Consider the following 19,821-nt stretch of genomic DNA (forward strand, 5'->3'; position numbering starts at 1 on the left):
AGAGCTGTAGATGAGGCTCACAGAGCTGCAAATCTTCCGAGTGGGACAGAGTGTGCATGTGAGCCACATCTCTGACTCATCACTGAAGAGATTGCCCAGGGACCCTCAGTTACAACAGGGAGCTTGATAGCTCACACTGCAGAATTACACCTCATTTCTTCTTCTCTTGAGCACTGCATTGCTCTGAGCCAAGCTGGCCATTGGAGCAGACATGGGTTGCAAAGGTAAGTTCAGGGGGTGTGTTCAGAAAACTTGCAAAGCAGGTGACTGGATGCTTGAGTGGGTCCGTCTCCTGTGAATTCTCTCCTAGCTGTTGTGTTTAAAATATAGAAATCTGGCAAAAAATTGACCCCCCTGCTTTCCAGCTGGTCCTCAGAGATCAGAGGGGTTAGGTGTGGCTGGGCTTAATTTCTGGTAATCCTGGTTGCATTTAATAAGATCCCAGATGCACAAATTCTGTGGGTCACACTGTAAATCTGGTCACCTTCACTACTACTGATGCACAAATAGTGCAGTTTCTTGGAGCAGCAGGTTACAGATTACTGTGAGGTTGCTGGTGATAAATTCACCAACTTGCAAAATATAAATGGATAGCACTATGTACAGGTGTTCCTGGGAATACTCCAATGCAGTCAGAGGCAAAATCTGATAAAAGAGGCTCCCTGCTTTGGGGAGGAGAGAAGAGCAAGTTGATCTGTCTGCAAGGTAGGGTCATATTCTCATCCTCTGCCACTGAAGATTTCAAGTGCCCCTTTTTACTTCTGGCAGAAGTGGAGGTGAAATTGTAGTTGAACTATCCTGTTATTGCCATCATGAATGGGAGGGGGGAGGCAGCCCTTTTATGTGTCAGTGAGGGATATGGAGAATTACAAAGCAAGTGATTACACAGTCTGGGGTTTGTGCAAGGTTAAAACAGAACCCTGATGTGTTAGTGTCTCACCCCCTCTTCCACCACTTCCAGAGAGAAGGGTCCTCCCTCTTGATAAGCTATCAATCAGCTATCATGCCCACTGTTATGCCAACATAATCCCTTCACCACATAATCTCTCAGCATATCTGATGGAAATCCTTTCACTACTTATCTGATGGCATATTCTCATGGTTTTAGGCCTCCTTCCTGCACTACAAAACACATTTAAACATTTAAACCACAGGATGGGACAGATTAGTCCCATCCATTCAGAAGGGGATACAGTATGGCCTTAACTTGTCATTTCCAATGAGACCTGTCCTAGGTGAAGGGTGTTGACCTGCCTGTGGCTGCAGCTCAGGTCAGTGCAGCTGTGTGTGCTCTCAGGCACTGGGAGCAGAAGGCACAGTGAGTTAGCATGGTTCAGCTGATGTACAATAACATTAAAAGGTGGTGGGCTGGGTGTGTGGCTGAACCCTGAGATTTGCATGAGCTTAAAACCATGAAATGTAATTACTCTCTGGGGATTCATTTACAACCAGTCTCAGTTTGTGATCAGGTGAGGGCGTGTGACAATGTCTTTACTGTACCTTGTCATCTTTTTTCTCTTCTGGAAGACTGCCTTCTCTGAAGTATTTCTACATTAGTTGTCTCCTTGAATGTCAGGATATGTAGTTTTAGGGCAGTCTGTCATTTGGCTTCAGCAGAGTTGCACAGAGTCTCTTAACAGCACTTCTGAGCCTGCTTCAGTGGATGGTGATAATGTGGTAGATATCAAATAGAAAAGGATCTTGGAGTAGATGAACGGTGTTGTAGCCATTGGTTAATGAGATATTTAGGATTATGTTTTCTAATAAAGTGTTGGAAATTAAAGAGACAGTGAGTTTTCAAGGGCATTTTATCTACTGGGAGTGTTTAAACCTGGAAATACACAGTATTGATAACACAGCAGGATTAAAGTTTGCTGCATCAGATTCATCACAAATTTGGATGTCAGCTAGCAGATAGAGCACAAAGTCCTTAAGCAGCAGTTAATTCTCTTATTTGGAGACTTTTCTGCTTGCTGACTGCTAAACTCCAAATACTGGCTGCCAATTGTCTGTTTGGAGCACTGTCTGTTCTTACATCTCCCTTCCAGACTGCTCCCTGCTGCTGTCTTGGGTCTGGCTCACTGAACAGCTGACTGAAATCAGCAGGACCAGGTGCATTCACTGCATACTCCAGACATGGCATGGCTTGGGGATCTGGCCTTTTGGGCCAGAATTAGTAGATATATTTTTAACACAGATTGTTTTTTCAGCTGAATATAGGTATTGTTCTTCTAAATCCAAGGCTTTGCTAAGTCCAGCTGCAGTTAGATTAGTTAGCAGTCAGGTCATATGTGTTAAAATAGTCCCATGGTGTGGGTTGCTCTCAGGCTGCCATTTCTCATCACTAGGGTGATTGGGGAACATTTTCAATCTGGCTGCTCACAAAGAGCAGAGCACAATTGATCCTTCCCTTCCCTGCATCACTCTCTCTCACTTCCTTTCCTTTTTTCCCCTGTAATGCCCCTAGCACCAAATAAAAAGGGAAGCTGTAGTCACTGGAGCAGTATTGATGTTGTCATTGCCTTCCTAACAGCACCCACCTGGATACAGAGCCCTGTGCTGCCTGCAGTCCTGTCACAGGTTAATTAAGACCAGACAGCCCAGTCCGGTGTCCTCACAGCAGAGCTGCCTCCAGACTGTGCTCCAAACGGGACAGGAAGGTGCTACCATGGCATGAAAAACAGCTGGGGGTAAGGAGGGAGAATCTGTGGAGCTGGCTTGGGTTTGCCTTTGTTTTCAGAAATGCAGTTGGACTGTGTGGTCATGCAAAGGCAGTACTCAATGACAAGGACTTTGGGGACAAGGGATCTTTTTGGTTATGCATTCAGGGGACTCCTGGTGGAGGGCTCCTGAGGGGTGTGAGAGGAAGGAGTGAAGCAGAAACAGTGGTTAGGGGGCTGGTTTATAATTACAAAATGGCTCGTGCCATTTTCTTTGGTAGTCGATCTCAAGGGGAAACTAACAGACCCATGAAGTTCTTTGTAGGTCAGCCCAAATAAAGGACAACACCTGAACATAACTAGCTCATTGCAGACATTTCTCTGTCAGGTGTGGAATGTCCAAATATCATAAATGCTATAATAAAAGTGAGTTAATAAGGCAATAAATGGCAATGATGAAGTCCCTGGTTGATTTCAGAAGAAACAATAAATCTGTATTTCTATTTCAGTTAGGATGGCTGAAGGCCCCTTCACTGTTCCCTGCATCTGCTTCATCTCAGGTTTATTTGAACAGTACGTCATCACTCCACCCATGAGACATCCCTGGTGCCTGCAGGCTCTGCAGACCTCCTAAAGGCCTGCTGAGGCTGTACTGTCTCACAGGGCACATTTATTCTGTACCATGTCCTGTAGTAAATGCCTGGAAACCACCATTTAAAACAAAAATAAAAATCCAAAACAACCTAGGCAAAAGGGACCTTAGACGTGAAAATGGAATTAATGTCAGTGAATCGATCAGAATCATCCAGGCTTGGTTCAATCCCTTCCCCACTCTGCATGAGCTTCATACAGCAGGGACTTCAAATACATGGAATTTATTTCCTGTGCCCATTCATCTGCCCAGTCACAGCTACATGAAAGGAGAGACAAGATGCTACTGGATCAGATGCTGCTGGAGAGGTGGAGCAAGGAAAGGGGGGTAGCAGGGAAGTCATCTGGATAGTTGCTGATTTACATGGAAGGTCTGAAATTGAGACAAAGCAAAGGGGATTCTTCCTAAACAAACAGAGGGGCTGGTCTTTCACTGTGACCTTTATTCAGTTTCCTTCTGAAGCCTTTCATATGAATGAGGTAGAAGGACACACTGTTAAAGTGGGTCAGGGAGAGGTGAAGAGTTGCAATCAGCTATAAAGCCCAGCAGGATGGGATTCCTTTGAAGAGCATTGTGATAATGATTTAGGTCCAGGAGTTGAACCCCATTGTATTTTCAAAGATGTATGGTACTGTGATCCTGAGGAACTTGAGAGAGAGAGATATTCTGCAAAACACTCTTTTCTTTGTAGGCAGCAGAAAATCATTTCAGCCTTGGCTGTCTAGGGAACACAATACCCCAGTATTGACATCTTTGTCTTGGCAAAATGCTCAGTACACGTGTAGGTTCCTTTACCTGCACACTGCAAGAGGCTTAGTAGCAAGTGGATCAGTTAGTTATTCTATCACCACCACAATGGGTGCAAAGTAGCTTTTTACCTGCTAGGCAGAAGTCAGAGGCAAAGTGAGATATTCAGAGACACTGCAGAGACAAGCACTCGGCTCAGGAGTCTGTGTTTGCAGGCCTCACTCTCACCTCCACCCGGGCTGCCTGCTGCAGCTTTACTGTGCTCCCAGAGGTGACATCAAGGCCTCCAGGTCTGCTGTAAAAGCCAAACTCAGTCCCACTACCCAGGGTTGGACATGCTCTTGAGCCTGGAGAGCTGCAGCTGCTCCTGTGCCCTGTTTGTTTCTGTAGCCAAGGAGCTGTGAAAAGTTTGAATTCTTGTAGAGCATGCAGAGCTCTCAGCAAAACCAGGCTGTGGTCCAGAGTTGCACCAGTGCCTGCTGTTAGAACAGCTCTATGCTAGAGGATGCTCCTTCCCCAGAGCATTGCTGATGTGAGTAAGCTGCCTGTACTTAAGAATAAATATTATTAATGACCAGTGTGTTGATTTTGGATGCAGAGATTGTCCCCCAAGATTTTTTCCCCTCTCTAGAGAAATGCTAATTAGTTGAATTTCATCACCTGAAAGTCAAGTTCATTTTCAGTTAATAAAAGGCTTCGTGGCTGTCTTCGTCATTACAACAAAGGACAGTCTGTGTAATTTATTTTTAAATTTTGGTGCTTTTCATTTATTTCTGAGTTTTTGAAATAGGATGCTCTTCTTTCACTGCCAGAGTGTAATCCACTCTGGAGTGAAAAATGATAATGTGTATGATACAGAATGATATAAGGAAATGAAATTGTCGAGGAAGAAGAAATTTTAACCAAAAATACCATGACAATTGCTTCTCTTGGGGGAAATTGTACTGAGGTCCCTTCTGACACTGCAGATTAGATGGGCTGGGGTGGGGGGGAGGTTATCAGAAGTATATCAGAAGTATCTGAAGTTCCAAAGTAAGTATTCCACACCTCTGAAAATGGGACCATTTCTCTGTGAGCTGCCAGTGGTGACACAATCCACCCATTAAACTGCATAGATCAGCCTTATTTATCTAGGAAAAGATAAGCCCCTTGCTGTGTCAGGCAACTGGAAATCTGATCCTGAAATAACTACAGTATTTTGGTGACACCAGGGGACAGAATCCTTGGTGTTACTGGTGGAGTACCAGCGGCAGAGTCAGTCTCCTGTATGGTGCTGTGAAGACAAAGTCTCTGCCTCAGACAATGTGCAGTCTGGAGAGGTGGTGTCCAAACCACAAGGTGGAATGAAGGTTCACCTTGATTAGATTTTTTGCTTAGCTGTTCTATTGTATTGTTTTGAAAGCATAGGAAAGGGGTTTTATTTTTTACTTGCCTAAGGACAAGGGGAAAATGTGGCCAGCTTTCATTTTGTTTAAAGGGTCTTTGCTTTATTGAAAACTATGTTACCACAATCACAAGGGAGTGTTGAAAGGGTCTATTTCAGTGCCTTTAATATTAGCCAGAACTTCCAAGACAGCACCAAAGGGAGAAATGAGGTCACTGAAAAGTAATGGCTAGAAATTGTAAATAAGATTGCTTACAGGGCTTATGTGGTAGATGGGAGTGATAGTGATGTTTGAAGTTTACCATCTGTGCCCAAGAAAAGGAAAACATCCTGAGACACAGATGGCCAAGTACACTTTCATGCTGTTCTTTTCAGAGAGGAAAAACAGTAGTTTCTAAATGCAGTTCTCCTAACTTTCAGTTATGCACTAAAGACATGCTTTGTGTTTCTTTGATTTCACTCTGATCTTCTGATTATTTGCCATCAGACACAAAGTCTATCAGTTGTCTGTTGAGATCCAGTTCAAACTTTCTAGACTTTCTACCATTCTGGCTTTATAGAGCATGGAATAATACTGTCTGACACTAGTGGATTGAAAAAAAGAAAACATTCAAAAGGAGGGGTCATGTCTCTGTGTAGGCATGAAAATAAGATAAATGCAGAAACAGGCTTGGGAATGAGGCCCCAATACCTAAATGCCACCAAGCACTGAGGAATCAGAATACTTTAGACCGTGGGTAACTTACTGATTCTGGTCATAAATCTGCAGTGAGTTTTATGTTGGTTGAGCCCTGACACTGTATGGAGTAGAGATACAACCTGGGGAGCCTTGCTGACCTGTACAGTGATTTGTTTGGAAGTGAAGATACCGTTTGCCTCAAGACTTACTGATACAGGAAGTGTGTTTGAACACCCTGGACCTACACTCACTGATACAGTTGTAAAGAAATCAGCATTTCCAGTTAGCCCTGTCAGTGCAAAGCATTGGTACACTGCAGTTGTCTCATCCAGGTTTCTTATCACTTCTTTTCAGCACAGTGCAGAATGTCAAAGCAAACCTGATTTTTTTTTTCCCTAAGAAGCTAAAGGGCTCACTGCAAGGTTCAGATTTTCAGTGTAGAGTTCCTCCTGCATCTTATTTACAAGGCTGAGTTATAGCCCTCTAAATTACAAACAAAAGCACTGGCCAACTCTAGCTAACAGCTCTGATGGATGCTATTGTATTTCTGCTGCTAGTTGGCACCCAACCCTCAGTATCTCATCAGCATAAAGGGGTGCTGTCAACATGACAAATTGTGTCTTTCCTGGGGGGGGGAAAGCCGTACCTACTATTGTTCCAAAGCAGCCTTTCCAAGAACAGTGACTGGAAGAGAGTAAGGATGAAAGCAGGGTACTATTTCACTGCCTCTGCTCTGTGTGTTTACTGTGCATATTTGACAGCACTGTGTGGTGTGTCAGTGTTGCTAGTGTGCATTAGCACTTCCCCTCCCAGAATGGCAAGATGATGCCTCCTGGGAGGAGGGGGTGCAGAAAGGTCAGCGAGGGGAGGGAATGCTTTCATCCCAGGCCTTGTATTAACAGCGGCAGCAAAAGTGAGTGGAAAAGCAACAAGACAATTTGTATGTACATTGCACACGATGCCATTGTGCTTCGTGAACTGTTCTAAATTGTTTTCTAACATGCTTGGGAAAGAAGGAACTCTCCCTCCATCTTACTTCCTTCTCCAGACGTGATTTTTACAGTGTCCTGCTCACCACTATTTAAAGACAAATCTATGCAAAACTCACATTGTCTGAGAGAGGCCAGTTTGGAAGCATTCAAAGTTGTCTTCATCCCTTTAAATGCAACATTGTTCTTACCCTTGTAAGTGCCTAAGCTCTCCCTGGAGGACTATGCATCCAGCCTGGGAAAAAGAAGGGAGAGTTCCTCCTTCTTGGTGTTTAAAATGACTGGCACAGTCCAGAGAACCATCTGCTGCTTCCATCTCTGCCAGCTTCCCCTAAAATGTGCTCAGCTGCCTCAACCCGCAGCTATGGGAGCAGTTGGGAAACCTTTTGCTGAGCAGTGACTAAACCCCCCCTCCTGGTTTGGTGCTGTTTGGACTCTGGCAGGGATTGATTTGCTCCCAGATTCTGAGGAGGACAGCAGAGACTGCTGTGTCCTACCGAGAAACTGAGGAGGGAAGAGAAATGGGAGACCGAGCTCGCCATCTCCTGGAGAAAAAGAATTTGCGCCTTCAGGAATGTTTCTTTTGTTGGGGCATCCTTTGATTCTCACCCTGCTTTCATTCACACCTGCCCAGCCTGTCGGCGGGAGATGGTCAGGTGCTGTTCCGAGCCGAGCCAAGCCGGGCCAGCAGTACCAGTTTAGAAAGCTGGAAATACTCAGCTAAGTAGTTAATTTATGTCAAATTCTCTCAGGGCCATTTAAGCTTGAGTGTTTTACAAACTAGGACTGTAAATCTAGGCTCATTTCCTAGTCTCTGTTAAGTTTAGCCAGCCTGGTTATTTGGAAAAGGTTCTTTCCCCAGAGGGTCGCTGGGCACTGAACAGGCTCTCCAGGGAAGTGGTCACGGCACCAGCCTGACAGAGTTGAAGGAGTGTTTGGACAACACTGTCAAGCACATGGTGGGATTGTTGGAGCTGTCCTGTGCAGAGTCAGAAGTTGGACTCCATGACCCTTGTGGGTCACTTCCAACTTGGGATATTCCGTGATTCTTTCTTTGCTAAAGGCCAGTGTTACAGAAAGCTTAGGAAGCTTGTGAGCTTGCAGGGCCAGTTCTGACCCTGTTGTGGTCCCTCTTCTTCCTGTGAGACTCAGTAAAATACACCAGCGGATTGTCACAGGGTGGGTGTGCTGTGTTGGTATTTTTGTTATGTATTTCATAGGTACTTCAGCAGCAGCATTGTCAGTGGCAAGACTCATAGGCACTAATAAGTCCCGACAAGAGGTTTCTAAAGCATCGAGCAGCAACAGTCAGGTTCTTATGTGCTTAAAAAGGCACTGTGTTGGGATCAGTTTGGCCACTGATCCGTACAGTGAAGCTTCTGAGAGATACCTATGATTTTTTGGTGTAACTGAAAAACTCAAGATCTTTAGCACATTCTCGTCAGCCTTGCTATAAATGTGTCCCTGCTGTAGTTTGTGAGGTTTAATTCACTAGTGATGGAAGTGCAGCTGCCAGATGAATGTGAATCATGAGAGAAGATGGAAACGCTGGGCAGGTGAGCACATATTGATGGTGGGTAAGCCAAGGTCTTGCATTGTAATGGTACAGGGCTGTGTTGGTCCAGTGACACTGGAGACTAAATTACATAATGTTAACCAAGTTATACCTTGGAGAAGTCAGTTAGTTAGAAGGCAAGCCCAAGTGTCACAAGCATTATTAATTTCTTACATTAAAACCAGAGCAAAAACTCAGCAACTACCTGCACAACATTTGTGCAGATGGGGGGAAAAAAATTCATGACAGTTTGTGTAATTACCATGTCATGGACTAAGGTTTCTGACTAAGGGGTCAAAATGTTAGAAAAGGGTCTGGGGAGGTGGCATTCCTCAACTTCAAGTGCTGCCACTCTACAGCCTAGATTAATCTTTTAAGGGTATATAAAAAGGAGTGGTAAATGTATTAAACCACTATTTTTGTAGGAGTTATTATAACACAGAATAACCATAGTTATAAAGCAGCTGACAAAATTACACCACTAGGTATGTTGTTGCTAGTACCAAAAACTGAGATTAAGCTGGATTGTGGTGGTTTTTAAGAGAGATGTTCATTTAACAAGAGGACTATCCCAGATTGGTCTCTTGGTCTCAAAATGCCTTCTTCAATCCTGATCTGGGCAGGTGGCCCTATCTATATTGTTAAAGAAACTTTATTATATCCAGTGAAAATTAGATAGCAAAAAATTAGAAACTAACATTTTAAACTTAGGTCAAAACAATTCTAAACCAGATAACTAGTAACAAAATAACTTGTTTGAAGTGAAACAGTAGGACCTCAGTTATAAACAAAGCATAAACTTTGTATACATATTAGTTTTGGAAGAGCTTGAATACATAAATTTCGTGTATTAAACTCAAAACTTAAATATAAAATAATTATTATATCTTTACCAAACCATCATGAGTCTTAGAAAGTCTTCTACCGTTCTAAACCAGAGTTTAAAGATCAGTAATTGAAGTAGAAGCTAGGAACCTTAAAGGCATTTTCTTTCTAAGCTTTTCTTGCTCTCAATCACATCTACACAATTTTTAGTCTGAACACCCTAAAGTGCACATTTTCTTGCAATAAAAGGTAGCATTGTTTGTATTGTTTTGAATAATACAAAGTAGACTTTAATGTTTATAATGCTTTTTCAACACTGTGACACTGTCAGATTCTACACAATGTCTGATTGTGAAATTACAATTTGAATTTAACTTGCATACTGTGTTTTACAAATAAATTTATCACTGTTTTGCTTACTGTAACTGAATTAGCGCCATTACCAAGTGTACATGTAGAAAATGAATTTTCTGTTTCTCAAATACTGGAAGGAGGATGGAGCTTTTAAGCTCCACTTCACAATGAAGGCTTGTGGTTTCCTGGCAGGAGTTCATTCAGGTGATTCACATACTCTGACAGTTCATTCTTTAGTAATGTCCTTGGACAATCCTCTAGAAACACTTGTGGTGATGACCCCATTTAAGGGAGATGCAAACTGTTAAGTGAAGAATAGCCACTGCAATTCTGAAAGGCACAGAATATAGAGCTTACAAGGCTTAGTCATCAAAAGTGGTCAGGGACTTTACTGCTTCTTAAATAGGACAGAAAAATGGAAAGGCAAGAAAGAAGTAAGCAAAAGAAGACAGTGTTGGCACAGTAACAAACTGGTAACAGAGAAGAGAGGAATACATCATCTCTCAGGCTAGCCCTACCAAACAGCAGCAATATGTGGAGGGAGGATGAAAATCTAACTCATTTTAAGAGAGTAATAACTTCATGAAAAAGATCACATATGATTGCCAGCAGTAGCAGGCAATTTACTTTCTGTGTAGCAGTCTCCATAAAAGGGACTTTTATGTGAAGTTCTGCTGTTGTCTGGGTAATGACAGTCCTACTCAGCTTCCTTTGTTTTATGTCCCTTCTTCAGAGCAGTCTCAGCTCTTCCGGCTAAGGAGATAAGAGTCCACAATAAAATACCTAACAATTTAGGCAAAGATTTGAAGGCAAGCTCTCACAGCATCCTAAATATTGGGCTAGAAAACAGCAAGGTCTTCTTGCAGAATGATTTGACCCGTTGGAGTCACCAGATGTTTGGCATGTCTCTGGTTCAGTGGGCACACTCCTTTTTAAGACTCCACAAGCAACTTTTACCTACCTGCAGAAAGCTCCACTCTGGCACCAGAAAAGCCTTTTCCGTCTTAAATCTTCCTTTTCTTTACAACTATTCCGTAGTTGTACAATTGTTTTACACAAGAACAACTATCAGTTCTTCATTGGACCCTACATTTTGACTATAACTTCAGTATTTATTTCAAGGATTTCCTCTGTGTTTTGACTTTCTCAGCTCCTCTAACACTACAGTACTTTGTCCTGAATTATTCACCTGCTCAGTGAGTCTTACCTTCTAAAACACTACTATATAAACTATTCGGTTTTCTTTTTTTTAAGGCTAGGCTGCAAAGGCAACAAAATTTCCTCAAACTGAAGTACTGTTAGAGATGTTTTTCACAGCTTGACTCTTACAGAACATACTCTTAAATATCCACATCCTCCATTTGAGATGTCCCTATTATACATGAAATGTACCAGTTTGCCTTGATACCATACTAAGCATTATAATCTTTGCTCAAGACATTAACAAGGGACTTGCCACCCAGTTGATCTTGATGCATGAGCTGCATCTCATGAGCTCCATTATCTTTTAAAGACACAGCCTTCACTTACACTTCTATTCTACCCTGCACTTGGGTACGTGTGTATTGGGGGGATGTGTAGAATTAATTAACAGAGTTCTTGTAGTTATGCACACTTCTTGAATGATTTCGTGTTTCCAAACACAACAAACAATGTTTGTGTCTTGAAGGAGAGCCCAGTGTTGCAGGAAAGATTGGATTTTGCCATAAACATATTTGGATAGAGACTACTATAGAAGCTCAGCAGAAAGAAGGATCTGAATTTTGTTGATTTTCTGCATTTAACTCTTCCACACTCACACTGCACACATATTTATAAACTTCAGGTCAGGGTAATCCTCTAATATTGTACAGAGGTGATACCCATGGAAAAAGGTGCCCTGAAACTGTATTACAATGAAGAGAAGGAAGTTTCAAACATGAATCAATTTGAATAGGAAACAAAAGATCCTTCTTCAGCAACAACACGAACATCCATTAAAACCAGCCTAGAAACTTGGCAGCATCACAAAGAAGCTGAGGTAACCCAAGACAACATCTCTTCCAGACTGAAAAGGATTCACAAAATCAATTAGCAGTTCATTCTTTAATTAAATGAAGATTTACACAAACAACAGAACACTTTGAAGAAGTGTAGGCACATATTGCCACAGAGGGGTTTCCTACAGCACAGAAAACAGCCTTCACTTCTTTATTCTCCCAGTTTGGTTTTTGTGCAGCAAAGACAAAGCCCAGAGTCCAATAAACCCCAAACATGAATTACCTGAACTCCTTTTTTACTTTTCAAACAGAAGGAGGAAATTAGTTCTGCTAAAGATGATGAGAACAGTCATTTTGCAAATGGTGCTGTGAAGCTGATCAGAAGGGAATGTGCTGTAGCATAACTGGCCTATTTCGGTGCATCATCCTGTAATAACAATCTGTGCTTCACTGAGAGGGAGAGAGTGCTACATCCAGCAGGCACCTCAGTACATGCACATTCCAGAGAGAAGCACCCTCCCTTTGCTGGAAGGCAGCCCATTACCCAGCTTGAGCCTTTCAGATTCTCATTTCAGGACAGAGAGAGAACTTGCTTCATTGGCTGCAGCTATTTGCTGTTTCCAGTTATGACCCTTGTGATTAAGCCAAGCTCTGAGCCCTGAAATCCTCTTCTGAAACGGTGAACAGCTTTTGTTCATCAACATAATAGGAAACCATTTCTTGGCATCCGACCAAATGAGTATTTGAGTGTTAGCTTTTCAAAAGCTACCTCATTAATTCAAGAAAGAAACCTCCTTAGTTTTGTTTTGCTGAAATAGACATCGTGTTACACTAGGCTGCAACTTCCGACAGCTGTAGATAGAGAATACTTCCCTTCCTTGCTGCTGGCATCCACGCCCTTGAGCATTCATTTGTTTGCAACGGCAGAAAGTTGGTCCCGAATCCTTCCCAGACCTTCTAACATAGTGTCCAGGGTTTCTTTGCTCAGTTCCACGGTCAGTGCAGAAACAACGGGATTATTTCCACATAAGGCAGCATCTTCCTGAATCTTAAAACAGGAATGCAGATGTTAGTTGTATGAAAAATTAATTTATGTGTTCTTCCAGAGCCGCAATAAAATGTAGCGTTTAATACATAGATTAAACAAAATGGTCTGAATTTGGAATCCAGCTCCATTCTGAAGAACCATGGCACATTTTCGAGGCTGTGTGCCTCACTAATAAAGTGCACTCCCACTGACAGAGGGCAAGTGAGCATCTACTGCCATGAGTATTGGGATATTTTGAAGATAGTTGTGGCAGGAAGCCACATCTGTATCAAAAACATCTCAGCAGATACCACATTAACCCCACCCCACACACAGAAATTAGATTTTAATTCCTCCTCTGAATCCCACTCATCTGATTTTTATTGGTTGGGGGGATCCAAAACTGCAGAACACAAGCAGTAAGGTAGGTATACTCCCAAAATGATAGATCTGGCTAGTGAAGGAAGTTATTAGTAATCTCAAGTCATTTCCCAACTAATGAAGCCAGCTAAACATGCTGATGGAGTGTTTAGAATTAAAGGATGATGGCTTCATGATTTATCTCCTTTTTTCTGTTGAAAACAATGGTGACTAGGAACAAACATGGTGATTTCTCACACCCTCATGCACACACAACTTCTGTGCAAGAGTGCTTTCATCAGAAACACCATTCCCGTGCTCTGTGGCATTTCAGGTGTCATCTCTGAGAAAGTCTAATGGCCCACCAGGCACGAGGCAAGCACCAGATGCCTGTCTGAACTGGTTTTCCCTGGCAAGTCAGGTGTTGGGTTGTTATTTGGGTCCTTCACAGCCACTGCCATTACCTTCAACTGCAGCAGGCAGGTAGGGACTGCCATTCTTACGATGCTGTCTGAAGATGTCTTGATGTCCACCCTCCAGTCCATGTCCACCAGGCGAGGCAGGGAGACTGGGGGATTAAAAAATGGCTCTGTTAGGCTCAGCAGCACATGGTGATACCAGACCCTGCAACCTGTGACTACCACCATGCACAGGCCTCTCCACTTCTGGCCCTGGGAAGTGTACGAGTTTAGTTCCTACTATGTGGTTTCCCATCATTTTACTCTGGAATAAGCCAGTCTCTGAAGACCTCATGACACTGGAAGGGCAAAAAGGGTTTTCCCATCATTACATGCAATGACAGTTCAGTGCAAGAAGCAGAACCGTTCATTTCCAAAGCAGCTGGGAGAAGGAGAGCAGTAAGATGTCTTCTCCCCACCTTTATGCCCGTCCTTGCTGCCTGCTACACTCAACTAGTGTTTCACTGGGAGTTGCTCTAGCACCTGCATGCTTATTGCTCTGCTCTGAAACTGGTAAGAAAGCACTCAGGAGAGCTTGTAAAATCTAGCAGTATAAAACATGTTATTTCAAGTTCCCCAATCGAAACGTCCTGCAGTACAGCAAATATACTGACAAACTGCAATCTTCACATTCCTTAAAATATTTCAAATACCATCCTAATTACATGCAGCCTGGCAGAAACCATTTAACAGGTGCATTACTGACATCAATAGCTCAGAGCTGGAGACCTCTTGGGGCCACCCAAGGAAAGAAACACCAGTCTAACTTGGCTGCTAAGGAAAGAGCTGTCTCAGTAGGCAATGGCAGTCTGTCTGGATTCTGCCTATTGTAAGATGCTTAGTGTCTTCCCCAGGGGTTGACTGCCAGCCTTCCTACTGACTGTAGATACTCAAGTCACCTTCTCTCGGTGCTTTATTGTCTAACAATTTTTTTTCTGTCTGGGGAAAGGCTTTCTCTCCCTGCCCCTGCTGCTTCCTCGTGCAGAGCTCCAGGGGGCAGTGCACAACTGGCTGCCTTGCTCCTGCTTTTGGAACAAATTCCTGTTCAGTCTGTTAGGGCCAGCACTTGGCAGCATTTGCAACAACACAAAATACATCTGTTAAGCCTTGTATGTTAATTTGCAAAGATTGATTGCTGGTGGCTTGGGAGGGGCAGGAAACCATTCACTTTTTTATGTTAACAGAGATCAATCTGTTGGAATGTCTGCCTTGAACCAGTGCCTTGGTCCCTATGTAATGCATGTCAGATACTTCAAAAATACAATACTAAGATAATCCATTATTTCCTAGCAGACAATCTCATTCCTGAGATTACTACTTACTCTGATTGGCTTGTGCTTCATTTCTCCAAGAAGAGCTGTGAAAAAGTGGAGAAAACAGTATCAACAGTGCTTTGAGAAAAAAACCAAAATGAGGTAAGCATTTAGCATGGCTTAAGGGTCACCAGCAGTCATTCAGCATGACTGAAGGGTCACCAGCAGTAAGCAGGAGACACAGACTGCCTATGCTACTGAGTGCCATGGAAAGGCTGGGACTGGTGGGTAATGGCAGACAAACTGGTGACCAACCATGGGTTCTTCTGGAAGGGCAGCTTGTTTAAAGCCCACACCTTTCTCCCTGGTCTTATCAAAGCAATGGGCTCCAAGCACTGAGATGTGCAAGCAGAAGTGCCTTCCTCTGCACCACCTCATGTATGCTCTATCACATACAGTGCCTCTGCACCTGAGCCATGCTGACAAGTGGATGGATATCTGGATACCACCTAGAACTTCTAGAGCTGAAATCCAGCCTTCTACGTTTTACCATCACCACACAGCTGTTAGGATAAAAGGGGCTTTGCATATTGGGAATGTGGCCCACGTCCATTTCAAAAGTCATGGGAAAACTCTGTGTGCCCATGGCTGTGTTTTGCTGGCCATTTAGAGAAACAAGACTCATGCTGTCAACTATCCATGTATCAAACCACACACACAAGCCTTAACTCTCCAACTGAAAGCAAATGGCAGGTGGATAGCACTTACATATTCTCCAAGATTATTTTAGTCAAGAGGTTTTTCAGATTTTGGTGGAAGTTTTCTGGGAAGAGACAGAGGATGTCTTCTGCCCCGGTCAAGCCGCGGTAGACCACGTGCCTGGTGAGGTTGTGCAAAGCAGACACCAGCTGTCAGGAGGCAAGAGAAGGGCTGGGCTGAAAATCATTACATACAGCACAGGACGGGCCTTCCTAGCCAGGAGACACAGCTTAAGCGGCGAGACGCTCACCACCAGAGCCTTGGGCATCCAAGTACGGCCCGACAGCTTCAGCAGGATGGGGCTGAGCTCCCAGCGCCCTCCGGTTCGCAGCCTCAGCCCGTTCCCTTCTGCCGCGGGCCAGGGTCGCTGTTCCCGCACACGTCTCGTTTCCCGCACCTTCCCGAGGGCCTGGGCCAGCCCCGTGCTGGCGGCGGCACAGTCCCGCTCGTTCCCTCCCGCCGGGGCACAGTCCCGCTCGTTTCCTCCCGCCGGGGCACAGTCCCGCTCGTTCCCTCAGCCGGGGCACAGTCCCGCTCGGTCCCTCCGGCCGGGGCACAGTCCCGCTCGGTCCCTCCCGCCGGGGCACAGTCCCGCTCGTTCCCTCAGCCGGGGCACAGTCCCGCTCGTTCCCTCCCGCCGGGGCCCGCGGCTGCCCCGCCCGGCCCTACCTTCTCCGCTTCCTCGGCGCTGACGGCGAGCCCGGGGCAGGCGCGCTGCGCCAGCGGGCCGAGCGCGGCGGGCGGGCTGGAGAAGCACTCCTGGCACAGCTGCCGCACGGCGTCCTTCGACGGCGCCTGGCGGGGAGCAAAGCGGGAGCGCTCAGCGGGGGCGTTCAGCCGCGGCCCGATAGCGGCGGCCCCGGCCCCCGCGGCCCGGTCCTGCTCACCTTCAGCAGGATCTGAAGTGCCGCGAAGTCCCCATCCCGCAGCGCCGCCATCTTGGCGCCGTCAGCGCGGCCGCGCTCCGCCCGCCGCCATCACGCGCCCGTCAGCGGGGCGGGGCCGGAGACACGGACCGGGACAGGGACCGCGACCGGCACCGGGACAGGGACCGGGACAGGGACCGCGACCGGGACGCGGACAGAGGCTGGTACACGGACAGGGACCGGGACACGGACAGAGACCGGGACTGGGACAGGGACACAGCAACACGGACAGGGACCGGCGCGCGGACCGGGACGGAGCAGCCCTCGGTGTGTGGCACTGCCCCTGCCGCTCCAGTCGGGGCGTTTCTACTCTCAGTGTAAAACTCTGCCTTGGAATTGTGCTGTAAACGCGCTGCTTTCAACCAGCGGGGACGAGAGGTGAAAGATTTGTCATGGCACTATGATAGCGATAAGGACCATTATCTTTGCAAGCTGTGTCTTTCACTTTTTAAAGGATTTAAATAAGTCATCTTTCTGAGAGAGAACGGCTTCTCTTTGCCTTGTGTGGCTTCCAGCATCTGCATCCAGGGCATCACTAATCAATGGTCTTTCCCCGTCACTGCCTCTCTCACGTCCCCATCCTCATTTCCATCTCTGTTGATTTATAAGCAGAATGAGAAATGCAAACATATAAATGCTTCTTCCACTGGGCTTCACAAACCTGGTAGGGAACAGATTTTACTCTTGTAGAGGAGCAGATTCCATTCTACACACTAGGATAGAACAGAAAGAGAAGGGAAGGTTGGTGAAATATTAATTTTTGATTTCCAAAATGAAAGGTTTGCAGCTAGTGGGTTAAACAATAGCACTCCAGTGGGGAAAAAGCATGGGGTAGTGTTTGGAGATTGGGGTTTAAGAGCTGGAAAATCAGGATCACATTCTCTTGACCCTGCTTCAGTCTTTAGATTAATCAAGGTAGGTCAGTTTTGTCAGGAGTGCCAGGGAAGGTAATGGCACTCTGTATAACACATAACATCCTGCAGTAGTAAGTGTGGACATTTATTAACATCAGCAGTAAGCGTGGAGGTTGTGAAAGGATAAACAGAATGGAGGCACTGTGAAAAAACAACACTGTGTTACAATCTGAGGAAGTATGCCTAAAGGAAACAAGGATTGTTCACAGGATATACTTGTACTTGCATCGTTGACCTCTTATAATCTGTCTGCTTTTCTTGCTCCCAAACCAATAAGGCTAACTTTTTCTAAGAGGTAAGCAGAATTTTTCTAAGCAGCAACACTTCTGAAATGCCATATCTAACTGGGGGAGAGGACACTTACATTTTTTCAGAGCCCTTCTAAAGCAAAGACTTTACAAGACTTCGATAAAATCAGGTTGATCCATGCCTAGTGTATTGGGTTTCTGTGGCAAGGTTCTGGTCATGGGAGGCTACAAGGATGGCTTCTTTGGCAAGTTGTTGGAAACTTCCCCCATCTCCAACAGAGCCTGGCTCCAAGATGGACCTGCCACTGGCCAAGGCCAAGCCCAACAGTGATGGTGGGAGCACCTCTGGGATAGCAGACTAAGAAGAAAAAACAAAAGTTATTGCACAGAAGTAATTGTGAATCAAGAATGAAGTTAAGTCCAGGTAGCAGGGAGGGGTGGGGGGAAGGTGCTCTTAGGATTTGTTTTTTCATTATCCTGCTCTGATTTCGACTGGTAATAAATTCAGTTAATTTCTTTGGGTCAAGGCTGTTCTGCCCATGATGGTAATGTGAGCGATCTGTCCTTGTCCTTAACTCATGAGCCTTTTGTTACATTTTCTCTCCCCTGTCCAGCTGAGGAAGGGCATGATAGAGTGGCTTTGGTGGGCCCTGGGTATCCAGCCAAAGTCAAACCACCCCACCTGGGTTAAGGACTTAATTGTACCGAGTAACTTTGTCAGACAAGTAGGTGGAGAGATGGAAAGGATGGGAGGGTGTAGGGTGGGGAGAGTAGATAACTGTCACTGCCCGCTCTCACAGGAGTGTGTGGCAAGAGAACATTTACCTGTGAGTCATGTACTCAGAACAAAGATGCTGCCTGCCAGTAAGCACAGCTGGCATCCCACTGAATTTGTTCTCCAGTCCACCTCCTATTGCTGCCATTTTCTCACTCTGGGAGCCTTATAATTATAAAGAAATAATGACAGGTTTGATTTAATATCAAAATTGAAATGCTGTCTGTTTAATATCAAACATAAAACAGCTGAAGCCAACAGATATGCTTAGTAAAATGCTTTATTTGCTTTGATCTTTTCTTCTTCCCTCCCTTCCTTCCTCTCCTCCTTCCTTCCTTCCCTTCTTCCCTTCTTTCCCTCCTTCCTTCCCCTTTCTTCAAGGTCAAGGCCTCCAAAATGAAATTATCAGGGATGAAGTGTGAGACTGCATCCTGTAAGGAAGGCTGGCCCTGTGATCAGTGTGATTATCAGGAAGGTTTGAGAAACACCAGTTCAATTATCTGCTGTGCCAGAGGCACTTCTCTCTGAGTTTGAAAAAAGAAACCCACTTAGGGGAGTCAGATGGATTGGATGACCTCCAGATGTGTTTTCTCACAGCCCTTTTTTTACCATGATTTCATGTCTGTATCACCCAAGGGGACTCAGCTGTGAGTTCTGAGCCTGCAGATGAGTCACAGCACTGTCTGCAGGAATTGGGTTGGATCTCATGAACCGAATTGTCCAGTCATTGAGTCTGAAAATTAAATTCTGCCTCTGGGCTGGCAAATTTGCCTGCACCCAGTCTTGGGTGATGCAGCTGGAGTACTGACTGATGTGACTCTCTCTTGGTTGAGCCAGCCTAGGGTACCTGCAAATCGTTCTCCATAAAGTAGTGTAGGTATTTTTTTTTCTCCTTGAGAAGTAAAACCAGGAAATACTAAATTTAGCTTGCCTACAATTCTTACCTGGAGAACTGCAATCTTTTACACTCCAGGGAAAGAACCAAACAGTTCTAGCTCACTTTGTCCATTCAAGGGTCTCTGGGAGAGAAATCCTTGGGATATTAAGGATTTCATGGGAAGAAGGATTAGATTTTTCCCCACAGCACAGCTTGTATTCACTGGAGCACGTGTAGCAGAGGCGGGGTCTCTTCCTTTAGGGCTTCCAGCTGCAAGGCAAGGCTCTGCTCTGTAACTGCTCCCTGCTGGGTGGGTACAATTTTAGTAAGAAAGTTGCCTATCCTTTTCCAAATTAGAAAGGCAGGTTTTAACTCCAAGAGAATGCATTAGAGAGATGAC

The 19,821-nt window shown here is 44.9% G+C and overlaps 1 protein-coding gene across 1 annotated transcript; it reads right to left on the reverse strand.

Moving 5' to 3' along the window:
* Positions 1-11,915: 11,915 nt before the first annotated feature.
* COMMD9 (COMM domain containing 9) lies at positions 11,916-16,681 on the reverse strand. Its single transcript, XM_059849254.1, has 6 exons — positions 16,569-16,681; positions 16,351-16,476; positions 15,691-15,830; positions 14,992-15,026; positions 13,676-13,779; positions 11,916-12,872 (listed from the first exon to the last, which is right to left on the reverse strand). Exons 1-6 carry the CDS (start codon positions 16,617-16,619, stop codon positions 12,732-12,734), a joined length of 597 nt encoding a protein of 198 aa, XP_059705237.1. The 5' UTR covers positions 16,620-16,681; the 3' UTR covers positions 11,916-12,731.
* Positions 16,682-19,821: the final 3,140 nt, after the last annotated feature.

Source organism: Haemorhous mexicanus, chromosome 6 (genome assembly GCF_027477595.1).
Source record: "Haemorhous mexicanus isolate bHaeMex1 chromosome 6, bHaeMex1.pri, whole genome shotgun sequence".
Classification (NCBI taxonomy): Eukaryota; Metazoa; Chordata; class Aves; order Passeriformes; family Fringillidae; genus Haemorhous; species Haemorhous mexicanus.

Bases quoted from the DNA above. Each gene is read 5' to 3' on its own strand.
- COMMD9 (XM_059849254.1), bottom strand. From the start codon at position 16,619: ATGGCGGCGCTGCGGGATGGGGACTTCGCGGCACTTCAGATCCTGCTG. The intron at 15,831-16,350 runs GTAGGGCCGGGC...GCCTCCTGACAG, and splicing joins GCGCCGAGGAAGCGGAGAAG to CTGGTGTCTGCTTTGCACAA. The intron at 12,873-13,675 runs GTAATGGCAGTG...TCCTGTTTTAAG, and splicing joins CCTGCCTGCTGCAGTTGAAG to ATTCAGGAAGATGCTGCCTT.